The 18,779-nt window shown below is 40.2% G+C and overlaps 1 protein-coding gene across 8 annotated transcripts in view; it reads right to left on the bottom strand.

Annotated features, from left to right (window-relative positions):
* Positions 1-3,550: 3,550 nt before the first annotated feature.
* Positions 3,551-18,779, bottom strand: part of sertad2b (SERTA domain containing 2b) — a 46,871-nt gene continuing 31,642 nt past the window's right edge. Inside the window, exons 1-4 of one of the 8 annotated variants that reach the window (XM_047154090.2) lie at positions 17,876-18,627; positions 13,340-13,418; positions 7,934-8,023; positions 3,551-7,386 (exon numbers count right to left, since the gene is read on the bottom strand). In XM_047154090.2, the coding sequence (XP_047010046.1) occupies positions 6,318-7,382 (1,065 nt within the window). In that variant the 5' untranslated portion in view covers positions 7,383-7,386; positions 7,934-8,023; positions 13,340-13,418; positions 17,876-18,627 and the 3' untranslated portion in view covers positions 3,551-6,317. Of the gene's footprint in view, positions 7,387-7,933; positions 8,074-8,189; positions 13,419-17,875; positions 18,628-18,779 lie in introns of those variants that run through there. The other 7 variants (XM_017464441.3, XM_047154086.2, XM_017464444.3 and 4 more) reach the window with 7 other exon arrangements.

Consider the following 18,779-nt stretch of genomic DNA (forward strand, 5'->3'; position numbering starts at 1 on the left):
CCAGTCTTCAACTGTCCAGTTTTGGTGCCCACTGCAGCCTCAGCTTTCTGTTCTTATCTGACAGAAGTGGAACCTGACGTGGTCTTCTGCTGTTGTAGCCCATCTGCCTCAAGGTTTGATGTGTTGTGTTGTCTGAAATGCTTTTCTGCTCACCACAATTGTACAGAGCGATTATCTGAGTTACTGTAGCCTTTCTGTCAGCTCGAACCAATCTGGCTTTTCTCCATTGACCTCTCTCATCAACAAGGCATTTCCATCTGCAGAACTGCTGCTCACTGGATGTTTATCTTTATTGCACCATTCTGAGTAAACTCTAGAGATTGTTGTACATTAAAATCCCCAGTAGATCAGCAGTTAAAGAAAAACTCAAACCAGCCTGTCTGGCACCAACAGTCATGCCATGGTCAACATCATTGAGCTCACATTTTTTTTACCCTTTCAGATGGTTGACGTGAACGCTACATGCCGCTGCTGGCCTGTATCTGCATGATTTTATGCATTGCACTGCTGCCATATGATTGGCTGATTAGATAATTGCATGAATGAGTAGGTGTACAAGTGTTCCTAATAAAGTGCTCAGTGAGTGCATATTACAATAGTAATATGAAGTACATTTTGTTCCTTTCACTGACACATTATTATTAGGGCCTGAGCTCTAATGCGAGGACCCTATTGTACTGTATATGCTCTGTTTATCATTCTTCAGCGTTCTTTTCTGAAATGAATTGCATTTTTGAGGGCCTAAACATACTCGAAAACTCACGATACTTGGCCCACATGTCAGAAGTGGCGAAAATTTACATCTGATACAGGTTTTAGAATTAGGTGTGGCAAAATGGCTCGATAGTGCCACCTACAATATTTAAACGATGTGCGCCTCGCACTACATTTCATCTACACATACGAAAATCGGTAGGCATATGTAACATGCCAACCTGTACAACAAGTCTCTTAGAGCCATATTCTAAACCAAGTGTGCCACACAAGTCCTGAAAAGTGAAGCCAAAACGTTTCGATCACCCCCAGGTGGCTGGATGCAGCATAGGTCATAAACCCCGCCCTCTCCGTGCAATCTAACGGGACCTGAGACAAACAAAACAATCAAATTACACTTCAAATGTTTTTTTTTTCCAAAGATGGTTTCTTTCATTTTAGGTAGTTTTTATCATGCTGATGTAAGTTCAACTGTTCGTTTTTTAATAAGTTTAATTTTAGTTAGATATTTGATGTTTTAAAAATGGGGGTGTGATATCACGATTGACAGCTGTGATTGACAGCTTCTCTGGACTTTTGGAGCTTGGAGACTGGAGCTTTAACTTTAATTTCTACATTTCCATAACTGTTTATTTCACACTGACATAATGAGTTGAAAAAGTTCAGGGACGTGTGCTTGCGATTGATTCTGAAGGAGTGTGGGCAGGACTTTGATACCACGGCTCTACTTCACACTCACTACTGCGCAGACTCGGGCTCAGAGTTCAGTACTGAGCAGACTCGGGCTCCAAGATGACTGCGCCACATTGGGACATTGGCGGCTTCACTTTTCTACAATGGAAGAGAGTGAAGGTGCATCATCCATCTTTTTTTTTACAGTCTATGTCCTAAAAACAATAGGAAGTCAACCATTTTGATTTTTCTGTTAAATTTTTGCTCAGATTTTGCCATTTGCAGGTCTCGTACTTTAACTCCTCATAGAGATTTCATTCTATCATCATATTAGGTCAGTCTAATCTAAAGGCCTTGTTGATGCTAAATTGCAAAGCTTTTGAGTTTTCAGTGCACGGCATGACTGTAGCGGTCTGACAAATTTCGATGTTTTTCCATGAAACAGGAAGTTGTTAATTCGGCAGATTGGACATTGTTATCTCATACATTCAATGTCCAATTCGCTCCAAACTTCACATGTTTGATTACATTCCTTGCCTGAATACATTTATATGCCAATATTTAGTTATAATCATAGTGCCACCTACTGGCAACAGGAACTGACGTGTTTTACACTAACTCAGACATACAATGTTCAGTCTCCACCAAATTTCATGTTTGATATGAATCCTGGCCTGAAGATATCTACATGCCAAGATTCAGTTAAAGTCATAGTGCCACCTACTACCAACAGGAAATTACATGTTTTACATAGTGTTTTACACCCCTAACAACATATAAGTGCTAAAAAATAATGGAATGGCGTTCCCTTGGCAGAGCAGCCCCAACGTACATTCATCGCTGCTTGCAGCTTTAATTATTATTATTATTATTATTGTTATTATTATTATGATTATTTTTATTACTGCTGCTTAAATGCTTAAATTCAATAGAATACTTGCTAGTGCCTCAGTGCCATTATTAGCCTACCAATCATGTTGCTACCTAACACAGCTAACTATGCGGTGGGACTGCATACAAAAAAATATAGCAGACTGATAACACTTTGAGTTTTAGCATGCAGAAATGAAGTTGACCAGAAAATGAACCACAAATGAACCATACTCAGATCACCGCTGGAGGTTCACTTGTTTTAGAAGGGTCTGAGTTCACTTGTTGCGTTCGAATGTGCACAAAAATACTGTCATCAGTGTGAGACCTTTTGGACCACTGAAATGGACTAAAACACCCAAAGGATGAGAAGATTAAAGTGATTCAATACAAGTTCCATTTTTAAAAAATCACTAATCATGAAAAACATCGAGTTTAACTAGACATTCAGTTGAGTTTTGTGTTGCAACAAGTGTATCAAGTATTTTACGATACACAACTGACTTTTAAAGTATGTCAACAGGCTATGACATTTTTCACAATATGAATTTGCTAGTTTAACTATGACACAACTGTAGCACACACACACACACACACACACACACACACACACACAAAGTTGTTTTGACAGAACTTGGAAGATGAAGCTAATGCCAACATCTATATTTTCTCTTAAACTTTCCAAAATATCACTAAAATACCCAAATATGACAAATACTATGACTATTATATGACCAAAAGACAAAACATTGGAAAAATGAAAGTTATTTAAATCCACTTCTACAAACAGACAGGCTAGGAGTGTTGTACATGGTGCATAACTGTGTGATGTCTTGATTGCTGCGTGAGTGACTCACTCCTTCACATAAAGACAGTGCTCTACGTAAGGGGAAAAACATCTTCACTGCCCTGACTAGATGACTAGGCCATGCTCCTGCCTGGCTTCCCCTTCCTCATGCCTCATGCACACAAACAAGACACAGCCATGCGCTATGAACTAAAAGTGGCACTGCTCTCTGCAGCTGTGTGGCCCCAATGCTGGAAATAGGCTCACAGTAACAGCTCATGAGTCACAGTTACAAAATGGTGGCAACTGTTGATGCACAAATTCTTGATATTAGCTTTGAGATATTGAGGAGAGAAAGAAAAGTGACGGGAACACTGAAAAGATCGTGAAACCTGCTGATTACCCTAGAGCGTACAGTACACTGTACTATACATCAGTCATATATATTTTATTAATGCTTCAAGTGAATTTTGTAAATGTGATTAAATAAAAAAATGACAGGTCAAATGAATTTTAATTCGAATAGTTTATTGTATGATATAAAACTACAAAAGTAAGACTGTTTCAAATTCATAGACACCTGTCCATATTTTATATATATTCTACAGTCCACACCTTGTTTTAAATACAGTGATCAGTTGGTGGGTGGGTTTTCCTCAAAATGAATATGTTGGTAATTGCATAGAAAAGGCACAGCTCCCAAGGTCTGTGAAAAATACAGCCTCTCTTACTGAGCAGAAAAGTGGACCCCCCTAACACCCCCGAAACACACACATCCATACCCCCCCCCCCCCCCCCCCATGTTTCCGCAAACAGGGTATAGGCTGAAGACAGGGAGACACCATGTCATACTAACAGTAACCGGCATCACAAAGCAGTCAACTCTGCTCTTCATATGTTTTGGCATTTAGGGTTATAGATAGACTTTCCTAAAAATAAGCTTTGGAGTCTGAACCTCAAAGTTTTTGAAGAGAATAAAGTATTGCTTCACAATTTTCCCCCCTTGCACACTATGAAGTACACAGACATTAAATACTCATATTTAAACAGGGGTAGGGAGTGCAGACCTAAACAGTGCCACAAACACCACCCCAAAATTATAATATAGCAAACAAAACAGAAATAAAAATAATACATTTTCAAAACAGAAAAAAACATGGCTTCCAACCAAATTCATTGTATAATACATTCCTATAAGCAGGGTACATTCCTACCATACATTCTGTACACATTACAATCCAGATGGTAGATTCACAACAAAATAAATATATTTACACAGGAAATGAAAAATAAATAATTTAAAACAAAAATCACTCCAAATCCAAACAACTTAAAATAATCAGTTATTATAATTATGAATGAATAGTATTAGTATTGCCCTCTTGGCTTTACACTATTCCTGATCATCATCTTTTCAAATTCTTATATAATCTCTTGAGCACTATAGGATGTGATCCGTTACTCCCACTGAAGGCTTCTCTGTAAATAGACATTTCGAATCCCATATCTAAAATGGTCACACTAGTAAAGAACCAGTATTACAGTTCACTGTCTGATAATGCCTGTGTGAACCTACACTAAGAAGCCAAGATCCTCTTGAAATCTGCGACGGGAAATGATATTTGTTGCAAAGTCATCACTGATTAACAGCACTCTCCAGTAAACAGGTCTATAATACTAAGCAGCTGATATGAGAAATGGTCCCTTTGCACATGTATGATGTGATTAGTCAGAAATGAACTGAAAATGCAAAGTCTAAATCGCCTACATCCAGTTTGATTGCATTAAGTGGTTCGCAGTGGGTTTTAGAGCTAAAGGCATATGTTGCCTATTGTTGCACACAGGCTTTTTAACCATGTAATCAAGGCTGGTAATGCAAACGTTCAGAAATATAAATTAGAAAATTCCCCTCTGGTAATCTGAACCATAACAGTAGACAAGCATCACTTATGCATGTTTTAAATTCAGAATCTCCAATGTTTATGTCCCCAATCGTTCTGACCATTTCTACTGGTCCAAAACCATCAAGAGAGACAACAAGGAACAGGACATGGTGACCATAGGCAGGACATGGTGACCATAGGCAAAACTTAATCAATGGTATGCATAAGGTCAAATAAAACCCACTTGTCTAAAATCCTACCGCTTTCCTTTTTTTTGTCCTTTTTTTTTTTTTTTTTTTTTTTTTACAGTTCTGATGCAATCCTGCATGCAATATGAATAATGTACCGCTGGCAAAGGAGAAGGTGAAGGAAATGCTCATAAAACAAGCAATACCAATGTTAGAAATAGAAAATGTTTTGTTTTTGATTATTTTTTAAATCAATGTTAATTTGAGGCTGCTTATGACATAAATTATTAAATGAATGAAATTGCATTATCAGGCACATACAGGCCCTTACTTATAAGTTAGTGTCATATTTTTACAGGAAATTGCATTTTTAAAATAATATAAATGTAAAAAAAAAAAAAAATGGAAACCTGAAAACAAAAAAGGCGGCGGTTATGGGCATTTGCATCGCATAATAGGACTCAACCTTGACTTGTTTTTTTTTTCTGATGAGGAAGAGAACTCCTTGTCACATTAAAAGAAATGCACAGTTTGCACTTATTGCCGGACCCAAATCACCATTGCAGATAATCTGAAACATGTTTAAAGGTAAATCTCATACCAAAGTTCATGTATAAATACATCAGTTGGGGTAAAGTATGTCCATTTCCTACTAAAGAGTACAAGTTATTTCACAAGATTCAATTTTAAGCAAATTCACTTAAATATTTCTTTATAATATTATCATATGAACAATAACACTAAAGAAGCACATAAACCAAGTTCCTCTTTTAAATTCGTTGTGCTTTATGAAAATGAGAGTTATACGAAAATAGACTTGGTTAAGCACATTCTTGCACCTGTATGCTGAGGAGGAGAAAGAAAGCTGCTACTCCTTCTCTGCTTATTTGAGAAATTAAGTACAGACAATAGTTTAAAAAAAAAAAAAAGACAGGAATTTACCAAGTGGTCATTCTTGATGAAGGCACTCGAATCTGACAGAAGCCAAGTGTGTTCCTTCATGTTCATATTTGGAAAGGCAAGCACAGTGCATGCACAGTGTTGAAAAGTAGTACTGGGTGACATCACGACTCATTATAACAATTGCCTTGCCTTAAAAATAAAAACTGTACAAAACACCCACAGAGATAAGTATTTAAGAGTTTGTAAAAATTTGTATCTAAAAAAAAAAAGATTTATTTTTGCATTCCCAGCCAAATGTGGTCACGATCCTACCAGCACCTCCATGATGTGGTCCAGCTCAGTGAGGTCCATTTTGAAAGGCTGGTTGGGGGTTAAAGTCTTGATGAGGTCATCAGCCGTCACCACAGGTGATAGTTTGGATGGGGTGGCCCCTGCTGCCGAGGTGCATGGGTCAAAATCGTACATGGAGGTGTCAATGTCAGCGAAAAGAATATCGTCCAGGGCCAGATCGGTGAGGAAGCCTGAGGAAGAAGAGGAGGATGGCAAAGTGCTCATGTCCAAGCCACTTGTAGGGAGAGTGTCCATCCCTCTGGGCTCAGTAGCTGCTGTACCTGCTGTACCTGTTGTTAACCGCTCCACAGATAGTGGGCTCGGCCCCTCCGGCTTTGAGCTGCAGGATTTGGTGCAGTTTTTGGAGTCTGAGGCTGTGGTGGGCTGGTTGGAGGGCTGGAGGGGCATGTGAAGGGGCACAGTGAGTGAGGAGGTAGTGATAGACCCTGCCGCTGTGGATGATGGACATAGCTCCTCGATTTCATCCAGGGCCGAGGAGAAGCTGTCAGTGGCCATTGGAGGGCGGAGTCTGGATGGAGAATGATGGAGTGAAGAGGGAGAAGTGCAAAACACAGCGCTGTCCTCTTCCAGCAAAGATGCCGGGGTGAGGCAAGCATCCAGCGGCGTGGGGCTGGCTAGAGCCGGGGACGGAGGTGGGACTGGGGGCTGCTGGGATAGCACAGGAGGTGGAGCCACCACAGAGAGTACACCAAAAGCAGGCTGCGCTTCCCGGAATCCTTCGTCCATTTGGTGGTCTGGAGGAGGCGAGGGAGGAAAGAAGAGTGGCCGCAGGCTGCCCTCCTGCTTCAGCTCGTCCTGAATGCGCCGCAACATGTTGTTGATGAGCACACGCTTCTCCAGGCTCGGCTCGGTCAACGCACGCTGACTGTACAACTTCATCAGTGAGATGTTAAAGATGGTCTGCCTCTGCAGTGTGTATGAGACCTTGGAGAGGCCGTCAGCCATCGCCAGCGCTTTGCCTTCCACTCCCTCATCATCCTCATCTAGCTTCCGCTTTGCTCCTTTACCCAACATATATCTGGACCAGAGAAAGAAAATGAGAGAGGGAGAGAGAAGATTAGATCCATAGTCAAAAGCTTTTTCTTTATCGCTTAGTTCTTGTTTGCCGATGACCAAAATATGGACAATTAAGTGCATAAACCATGTTCACATACATATTTCATTAATGATCGAGCGAAGGAAAATCTAACACAATGTGTAAAATGTGTTAGATGTTTTCTCATCCAGAATAAGGATGCTAAATGAAAACAATGGCATGATTTATCAAACTGAACAAGATAAATCCACAAAAAGCCAACTTATAAAGGCAAAATACAACAGTAAAGTACAAAAACGCTCCTTTGGAAAGGAAACACATGGTGTTTAGTCAATGAGATGAGTATGTTAAAACTTGTTAGGCACATAAACTAAAGTAACCATAAATAAAGGCAATAAACATCATGAACAGCTACATGGTATGTTAGACAAAATGCACGACCAATGAAACAGACACCCAACCCAAACAGCAGTTGGCTTGAGCATCAACAGGTAGACTTGGGTTAAAAATAAAAGACCATTTCTGTTACCAGATTGTAGCTTTGTTGCCATGACATTGGCCCGCAAGCTGTCATCATATTAGCATTCTGAGCCTCCACTGGGGTGAGAGCCTACAATATCTGTACGGTGGCCGCAGAGAAGAAAGAGCACACAGCGACTCACGTTACAACTGTGCCAAACAGATAAGGTAACACAACATTGGGGAAAGGACTTTATGCAAAACCAAACTCTTCAAACTACTATGATTCACTCAAATTATTAATCACCATACAGAACTATTCACACCTTAAAAAGAGAGGAGCGGTGCACTGAAATAGGGGCAATTACAGGAATCCTGTTCTGACTACTGCTTCCTGAGATTGCTGCTAAGAGAGGGAGGCAAGTGTGTGTCAGAGTTTCAGTAAGAGCTCGTTGTGTGAGTGTGTAATATGAAAAACGCAGTGTTGTGTGTTACTCCAGTATGCACAGAGAGTGGGAAGCGGAAAAGGCAGAACAGCATGCTGGGCGAAAGAAAGGGGTAGCGACGAAGCCGCTCTCATTCCTTGTGTTAGGAAACAGAGCTCTCAGCTACTGTACCAGCAGAATATACACCAGATTTACAGCCCATCTCAGGGGCCGCCATGTTGTAACAGTACAGCGCTGTGGAGAGAGCAGCACCAATGTCAGACAGACAGAGAGCGGTGCAACAGTGTGAGAATGGGAAAGGAGGGAGAACGGGGGGGCGGGGGCTGTTGGACAAAGGTTAATATTATAATATCTGGTTAAAACTTTAATTACTAACTTGCACCGTGAAACATACTTAATGACAGTTTTGTATATTTTACGAGCAATCAAACATCTGTGCTTTTCAGTTATTGCTCAAGCTACTACATACCACATTCCCTTTCAGTTTCACTGTATTTACAGTACAAACACTTAAAAGGTTTTGTTCCGTTTATAAAGTCAGAATTTCTAAATAACGAAACAGTCAGAACAAATTGCCTGTGGAATCCGTTTAGCTGCTAGTTAGACCACTAACTTGCATGCTGATGACTCAATGACTAAAGGATGAAAGTCTGAGAATAACCAGTGTCAGGATATTGGCAATTATGGCGCTGCCAGCGACTTTGGAGAAAGAAACGTTAAATAAAATGACCTCAAAGAAGACGTTTTGCCATGCAGTGGTGTTCTGTGATAGACGTCTGTGTATTTTCCCATACAGATTAATGTTTTCTTTCAGTTTTAGATCAATAGCTGAATAAAAAGCATGGACTTTTGGAAATTTGCAAAACATGGCCCTCATTTCTAAAGTAGCCCAGTCTCACAGAAAAAAAAAAAAGATTTTCACATGCAACTTATATGCTGCACCTTCTATCAACATTCTGTCACAAGCATTCGCTGCATAACATATTGAGCACTGCCTGCTTCATGCTTAAAGTTTCATGAAATATAATTAGACTTACCAGGTTCATGAAACTTCTCTTTTTCTCTGCAAACACAATCGGGCTAATGCTGGTATTTTCAAAATGCGATAGTTTTTAGGCTGTAAATTCTTGTAGGCTATTGAGAATACAGAGACCTTCCACGTTTTGAAAATACCTGCGTTGCATACTGCGTGACTTGTATTTATCAAGTGACTTGCAAGCCTGATTGTGTTTGCAAAGAAGAGGAGAACGTTCATGATTGTTTTTTAATAGTAAAAACATATAGTACAAACATTTTATATACAAAGAAAGGCCCATGTGCTTGTGTCATAAGTGTTTATGTAACATATGTATTTTTGGCCATACTGGCTCCATATTGGACTAATGGCATTCATGTTATACCTCGAGCATGCAATCTCACTCACACTACTCCAGTGACAAGCCCAATTCTCACTGTGCATTTTTACATGCTGGTCTGAACCTATTCCTCACAGACAAGAGAGAGTGCTATTCTGGTACATTCAATCCCATAATATAATTGACCTGTAAATGCTATAGAGAAACACAGTGAGGTAGTCTTCATATTTAAAATTATATAATTCTTCTTCTTGTCAGTGTAATCACATCTAATAAAGGGCAAGGGCAGGAAAACAAGCATGAGCACCGTTATCTAAGCAAAAGCTTTAAAAAAGATAAGGAGAGAGTGTGAAGGACAGCAAGAAGTAGAACTTAAACCAGTATAGGAAAGAGAGAAACAGAGAGGAAAAGACAGAGACAGAAAGCGAGAGGGGGAAAAAAGCGAAAGAGAAAGAAGCCTGTTCCCGAGGCCTCTCCTCATTACCATAAAGTGAAGCCCAGTAGCAGTAGGCAGCATTGCAGTGTGCTTGAACCTAATCCAGGCTGACAGCTTCGTGCACCCTGGCCCTGTCTGTGTGCTCACGCTCACACACACACACACACACACACACACACACACACACACACACACACACAAGCAAGCAAACAGCGCGCAGGCGCACCTCTGTCAGGCATTTCCACTCAGTCAGGAAGTGCAAGTGGCTGGGCCTGTTGCCTCGCTGCCTGTTACCATGACAAACATGGTCAGCTGGGAATCCGCCCAGAGAGATGACAAAGAGGGAGAGAGAAGGGTGGGAGGAAGAGAAGGGAGAGAGAGAAGGAGGTGTGGATGAGGGAACTTAAAGAAGAAGAAGAAGAAAAAAAGAAACATTTTCTGTTGGTGTACTGCTTCTGAAGTAAAGCAAGTGAAACAGAAAAATGTGTGTTGGAGAGCAAAACAAGTTCTGTCTCCTGTCGCTGGGTGAATTCCAATGCTCACAGACACAGCGCAAGCTACTCAGAAATGAATAGATAAACTGTACTTTTAAGAGTAAGACATGAAAAACAAGGTCAATGAGTAACACTTTCCTCCAGTTTTTTTGCCTCTGTTGATTAAAAAGAAATGTTTAGATGCAGGACAACAGCTGAAGGATAAAATATCAAGCAAATCAAGTCAAATTACCATTCAGGGTGGGTGATATTTCCATTAAAAAAGTCAAAATACTTCAAATAGGTGCAAGAGTAAAAATTGACTGAGACTTTTAAAAAAAAAAGTAGCCTTCTAGCCATCTCAGCAGCCTGGGCAGCTGCTGGCATTTCAGTGGAAACAGGGAAGGAACATGATTCAAGTTAGTGGTTTTCTTCTGATTTACTGCCCTCTTCCTTTACGTTCTGTGTTTGGTTGGGAACAGAGAAACAGACATTGTTTTGGAATTCATGATGGCTGGATACATTAATGCCAGGAGAAAGCAAGAATAAATAAAATCATGACACAAGTTCCGAATAGGGAAGAAAACACAAATCAAAGTCCCTTCCAGAGAACTGGTGAGAAAAAAATGTCAAGGCAGCTGAACAGGTCCCTGTGACTCACTCTGAGGAGTGGAGACAGATACAGTATGTGTAGCACTAAAACGCCATTACTACTCCACCCTGCACATTCCTCTTCTCCATTTTCTCCTCCTCCATCCTCTTCCCTCCATCTCTAGGGTGAAAGGTCACTGAGAGAGTAGAGGAGAAATGCCACGACAAGTTGTAGTAGGTTGTAGTGTAGTGGTTAAGTTTGGGGTTTAAGAAGGGATAGTTTGTTCTGGCTCAGTGTAAAAAAAATAATAATAAAAATAAAACACAGCCGCTACCTATTGCCTCTGACCTGAAACTAAGGAGTGACACCAGGAGGAGAGAGTGTATAGAAAGAGAGAGAGACAAAGAGAGAGAGAGAGAGAGAGAGAGAGCGGAGTGCACCGTGTTCCCACCTCACTCGGCACACTCTGTTCCCTCGCTCACAGAGACACTGAGAAACACACAGCAAACTGCCTCTCCATCACTGCTGCACCAGCGCTCGGAAATGACCCTGTTTCCATACGCCCTCGACATCAAATCTTGAACAGAAACGACGCTACATTAAAAGAGCGTTTGTTAATTCTTCTTTATTCGTGTCATAAAATAGTCGAAGATGACTTGGTTTTACAGCGCAGCTTTAAAAGCATGGCTCAGCTGCTGCTCGCTTCCTGGATACCACTCCTGGCAGTAGCTACGCGTGTGAAACAGAGCACCGGATAAATCCAGAATTAGTGTAAAAGCAAGGCTGGGGCCTTTGGACAGGAGAACACAGGGCTGTCAGAGCAGAAACTGGAAACACTGCAGTGCTGCTAGGCTTGCTGCAAAATGTATACTAAACACCACACAAGAGGCATTTCATGTGAAGGACAAGACTACATGGATAAAATGTGTTAAAAAGGTCTTTTAAAGATCAGAGCATGCTCATAAAGATTTCACTGCTTCAGTGCCCTGAGTTTCTACTTCCATTCCATCTGCAAAGGTCTAAAGACCTAACTTTTCCAGCAATATCTAGGATAACACTTTATCATTCCATACAGGTTTTCACAGAGGTTTTTTTTGTGATTGTTGCAGCCAAAAATGCTTGATTTTGCTGCAGATTCTTTAAAAAATTGTGATGCAATTTGCAGTTTTTTTGTGTTTTTCTTGCAGAAATCTACTTGAATGGCAAAACTGCAATTGTACGAAATTGTTTTGCATGGTTTTTCGCAGTGATGTTTGTTGGTGAACGAGACCTTTTAGCTGTACTCGTGTTTGATGCACTTGAGTCGAAGAGGGCTTTGGCTGAATGTGCATTGTGATGATGTCCTGTGATGCGTCTTGGCCCAAATCTGCAAAAAAATCTGCAGTAATTTTGAAAAATGTCAAGTTCCTCCAGATATTGCGGCGTTTGTTGAAGTTCGATCGCAAAATCCTAGAGGGACTTCTTTATGCATTTATCTTTGTGCAATTCTTTGCACTGTTTATGCACTTCTTCCACAATAGCGCAAAAGACTAAATATAAATGTGTTAGTGAAGAAGCAGAGGAGAACTCTCTGTATGAAGTGAACAAGTGAGTGAGTGAGTGAATGAGTGAGTGAGTGCATGCTTGAGTGGATGAATGAGCTGCAGAATGAATGAATGAGAGAGCATGTGAGTGTGCAAAGGAAAGGGGTGCACGAGCAAGTGAATGAGTGAGTGAGCGTGCGCGCTGAATCATCAGCGATATTATGATCCTGTAACAGGATCTGCACGTTTCCATGCTTGTGCTTCTGACTTCCCCTCCCCCCTCACCTCGGTGCTTTGCTATTTCAGGTCCTAAGGGGATGGATTCACACACGCGCACACACACACACACACTCTAACGTGCATGCATATGTACATGCATAGCTCGCAGTTCTGCTGCAAAGCTCTGTTATGGAACCACAAGGATGGCGGGTCAGACTACAAAACACACAAACAGCCTGGACAGCTGAACATCACTTTCTTGGTCTACATGTAATAACACACACATTACTGTCAATTGAGCACGAGCTGGAGGGAGAATGACAGCGATAAAGAACGAGGGAGAAGGCGCACACTCTCTGGTGTCATCTTACAGTATCATTACAGGCGCATAATACATGTTCATCCTCCTCTCCGCCTGGCCTCGGTACTTACTCGGCGTGCTTTGTCACGGCACTTGACGGCACAAAGACGGGGTGTCATTTGTGTAGGCTCTCCTGACGAAGGCTCAATACTGAGCACAAGCAGGAGAAGAAGAAGAAGAAGAAGAGAGAGAGAGAGAGAGAGAGAGAGAGAGAGAGAGAGAAAGTGAGAGAGAGAGAACACAGCAATATAGAAAGAGGCAGACCAAATGACATGTTTATGGTCAAGCATACATTTCATAGCAGTTTGATATCATGCATGAAATACACTAGTGTACCTCATACCTATAATCCAGCTGTATAAATAAAGAAAATTGTGCTTCTACAATTGCAGATTATCTCATTATGCCAATAACAGAACAAATAAACAAAATCAGAGGCTAGACAGACAGTTAACTTTATCTGTTTGCAAGCATTTCAACCTTATAACCTATATCAGTCATTGTCTTTAACAACATTGTGGATAAAACGCCTGAGCGCTGCAGGATCCTTTGTAAAAAGCAATTATGTGGCATATTTCAACCTAATCTTGATCTATGGCATATGTAGTATATGTATAATTACGGATAATAATTTAGATATGTTTCCCTGTATTCGAAAAGACTAATAAATTTAAGTCTACGTTCAATTCAAGGGGCAGTCAAGAAATGTTTGTGTGAAATGTTTCTTTTTTCCGCATCAAATGTATTAGTATATTACCTTTAAAATGTTTCAGCATTTGTCTTTTTAAAGATAGGGCTACTTTTTAGAAAGAGGAATAGTGTTCATTGCATTCAAAGAAGCTCACAGTAAACACCAAGTGCTTGTTTTTCAGCATGATCTCAGGTGAATACTACATCTTCATCTACCTTCGGGAGAGTACAACAGAATTGCATATATGCTATAGATTTTGTGTTAGAGATTAGGGAAAAAGGAGAACATTATTATGATTTTTTTTTTAAAACAGCACTGACAAGACAAAATTAACTTTGTACATAGAATAACCAAATGAACTTTAAGGCCAAGTAAATCGGGGAAAGGTGAGTTACAGTTTTCTAACTGACTGGTCATTAAAAGCTTTCTCACAGCGATGTGTTTTGTTCAATATATCTTATTCGTTCCACAGTGGTGCAGCATTATTGTTCAGGATATACAACCCCAATTCCAAAAAAGTTGGGACGCTGTGTAAAATGTAAATAAATGTAAATAAAAACAGAATGCAGTGATTTGCAAATCTCATAAACCCAGATGTTATTCACAATAGAAACGTAGAAAGCATATCAAATGTTTAAACTGAATATATGTACCATTTTAAGGGGAAAAAAAAGGTAATTTTGAATTTGATGGCCCCAACATGTCTCAAAAAAGTTGGGACGGGGACAACAAAAGTCTGGAAAAGTAAGTGTTACTAAAAAGAAACAGCTGGTGGTTAATTGACAACAGGTCGGTAACATGATTGGGTATAAAAAGAGAATCTTACAGAGGCAGAGCTTTTCAGAAGTAAAGATGGGTAGAGGTTCACCAATCTCGAAAAACTGCGTCTACAATTTGTGAAACCATTTCAGAATAATTTTCCTCAATGTAAAATTGCGAAGACTATCAATATGAAATAATTTTTTTCTTAAAATGGTACATTTACTCACTTTAAACTTTTGATATGTTTTTGTGAATAACATATGGGTTTATGAGATTTGCAAATCATTGCATTCTGTATTTATTTACATTTATTTATATTTTACACAGCATCCCAACTTTTTTGGAACTGGGGTTGTCGGAGGAATGGACAGGACATGGTGGCCATAAAGGAGCAGGCAGGCACATGTGCAGTGAGACAGCAGCATGCAGAATGCAGCGCAGCTTTACGTCATCAGCAACTAGAGAACTCACTGAACAGCCCCCACCATGCAGAGTAGAGAAAAAAATTAATGTACCATACATCGCTCTATATAAGACTATACTTGTGCACATGACGGGTGTGTGCTGAACTTTGTCGCTGAGATTCATAATGCAGTAATGCTAAAAAAAATCTTGTAATCAAGGCATGTTAAATGTCTTCAGAGTTATATTTTCTTGTTCACAAACAGCGCTGAATACTGCACTAAGACAATGCATCAAAACTGAAAGTACTCAAAAGTGAACTGAGTTTAAATTCCCTGAACTCTAGTCTTCAGCTTGGAGAGTTAAATGCTGGCAGAGAGAAGAACGCTTTTCAAACCGGTTTGACGAGAGGGGCCAAAGGCTTGATGTGTGTGTGGGGGTGTAAGACACAAGCTTACACACTGGTTCAGGAAAAATACAACCAAACTAGCAGCAATAAAGATTACTGGCTAAGAAACTCCAGAAAGCACACTGACTTCATTTCCAAAGGTTCTTACTCTACTGCAATTAGTTAATGCAAAGATTTCAATACAGGTCACAGTTCTCTGATTGCTAATGAGAATATCTAACAAATTACTAAAGTATTTTAAGAATTTTATGGGTAACTGGAGCCCTATCTTGGACATGTGGTTCCTTTCTTTTTCTTTGCAAAGAAATGCCAAAGTGTTTAATGACAGCCTGCAGAATGATTTGATTCTGAGGGCCTACAAACAGCACAAAAGAAGCACTTATACCCATACAATGGACTAATGGTACATAGATATGTTGATTTCAGGAATGCTGCATATTGCACTGGACTAACTGAATCCGGCAAGTCAAGATATGAAAGCTGGCCACATCTTCTGCATTGACTTAAATGACCTTGCTGCATGCCAATTAGCTTTGGCAAATCATGCCTGGCCCATCCTACATTAGCATGCTCTGTTTTTACTACAGTGATACACACACGCGCACACACATTCACAATAAACATTGTCTAAACATACACAAGTTGCACATTCTTACAGTATGCTACATGAGGTCAAAAGGCAAGGGAAGATTCACATACATCTTGATACAGTTCTATATTCTACAATACTGTGCACTACTGTACAGTATGGCATCATTTAAAAAAAAGACCAAAAAAAGATGGACATGAATAAAGGTAGTGGATATAATCTATTCCAAAGTGAGCATTCACAAGCAGATCTAACTGGACCTTGATCCCTACTGAATTTAATGTGTGTGTGTGTGTGTGTGAGAGAGAGAGAGAGAGAGAGAGAGAGAGAAAGAGAGAGAGAGCATGTGTGCGTGTAATTGTCCTTTGGACATTGCCTGTGTCTTATGAGGAAACTCACTGTAGAGTGCAGTTGTAAATTTTGCTCATTTTTGTTCAAAGATCCTAAGATATCCTGCTCTATGTGAACCCGACAGGCCAAAACCATATACATAAAATGTGCCACAGAACACTCCTTTGCTTATACAGTAGACAATTCAACAATCTCGCAATAAACAGACAATACAAGAAAAAGAGACCAGAAGCTCAACTCTTCTCCAAACACTATGTTTCAGCCCTAGGCCTTTTCTTACATGCATTCTAAATTTAAGCTCTAGCTAACAGTTGAAGCAGGTCATTGGCTATTTTCTTTTCCAGTCACCTGCCAAATGGCACTCTCAGTCAAATACCACAGCTATAGCCTATTCACTCAGCATTAGCCTAACACGCTACCCCAACAATGATATATCTCGTAAGGTAGGAATTGGTCAGAAAACAAACAACACTACATTTAAGCACTTAGTGGTAAGTCTATAACGAAAAGTTGACTCCGAAGCAGAAACTGTGAATAAAAGAGCAAGGTTAATAGTAACAGTCTGCGCTACAATGTGGAAAAAAAAGACAATACGATTAACTTTCCATTAGCTATACTATTAGAATAGTACCAACTATATAATTGTGTGACCTTTAGGATAATTTCAATATCGCAGAACAGTAACCTCTCTGATTAATATCACAGGTATTATCAGTACTTTTATTTACCACCGGTCATCTCACACTCCGCAGCTGACTGGACGTTGAGTTATATTTTTGTAAACCATTAAAATATTAGACTTTAAACAAAAGCATAAGTTAAAAAAAAAAAAGTACTATCAGTTTTCTGTTTCTTTTATATGCAGCATTTGGGCTATTGTTTTGCTGCCACTGTTAGCAAAGCTAAATATAATGATATATCATGTATCGTGAAAATATCTTCAGATATTGTGAAGATATTGTGATATATATATATATATATATATATATATATATATATATATATATATATATATATATATATATATATTTCCATATCGCAGACTCCTAGTCAAGAGACGTATGATATGTCGATACGTGAACTAACAAAAACTAACCAAACTCACTAGCAAATAAGGAAATGAGTGTAGAGATAGTGTAAAGCTCATCACCGTGCTGGACATGGTGAGTACTGTGAGGAAAAAAAGTCGAGCTGCTGAACTTTAAAGAGAGAGAAGAGACACGACAAGGACCAGACAACAATACCCGAATACATTATTATTGTCTTTCTCTCAGCGTCTCCCAGGCTGTGTAAGTTCACAGTGGAATATGTCGTTGTGTAAAGCAGTAAGTCAGTGTGCCACAACGAGTTACAGTATTTCAGTTTGCGGTTCGTGTCGGATCTCTGAAGCTAACGTTACTCACCACGGCCAGGTCGAGTGGCGCTTTAAAATGAAGCATGGGGGAAAAAAGATCACGTAAATGTCGACAGCGCTACTTCCAAGTGGAGCGACGGACAGCGACGAAGCTCAGGTCTGAGAGGAGATATCACACAGGATCACACACGCCGGAGGAAAAGAAAGGATTGGCGGAAAGGTCGGATCGAGTGGTAAAAGACAGCGAGGGAAAAACATCGGCAGCCAGTTGTACGGACGGCAGAGGCACAGCACAGCACAGCGCTCAGCACAGTAGCTGTCGGAGAGCTGTGACGTAGAATGAGACTGCTGCGCTCACTGCTGGTCGGACACACACACACACACACACACACACGTGCGCGCACACACACGCGTACGCACGCACGCACGGCGCCTCTGAACACTCCACCCCTATCCGATATAGCACAGCCCTGCGTGGGCAATGGGCTTCCACCCAGTTCTCCCAAAACACACTCTCATACACACTTTCACTCCATTTCTTTCCTTCAGTTCAATTCAGTTAAGTTCAGTGTTCTCTTATTTTGTTTCTATCTCTTTTCTCCAACATACCTAATCAATCCACACCAGGTCCCAAATACTGTTCTTTCCTATATATTATGCCATGATCAGCTATATACTTCATTAAATTATACTAGTTCACTGTTTGTCACATATATTTCTGTCAATAATAAGAAATTGCAGAATGACAGAACATCTCTCTCTCTCTCTCTCTCTCTCTCTCTCTCTCTCTCTCTCTCTCTCTCTCTCTCTCGCTCTCTCTGTAACTATGCTCGGTCTATATTTTGGTCTCCAGCAACCAGCAGTAAAAATGCATCAGTATTACCAGCCCTCTTCACTGATAAAGACAAGCTAAACCGCCACCACATGGCATGCATAAGCACTGCATGGGGCAC

Source organism: Ictalurus punctatus, chromosome 3 (genome assembly GCF_001660625.3).
Source record: "Ictalurus punctatus breed USDA103 chromosome 3, Coco_2.0, whole genome shotgun sequence".
In the NCBI taxonomy this organism is placed as follows: Eukaryota; Metazoa; Chordata; class Actinopteri; order Siluriformes; family Ictaluridae; genus Ictalurus; species Ictalurus punctatus.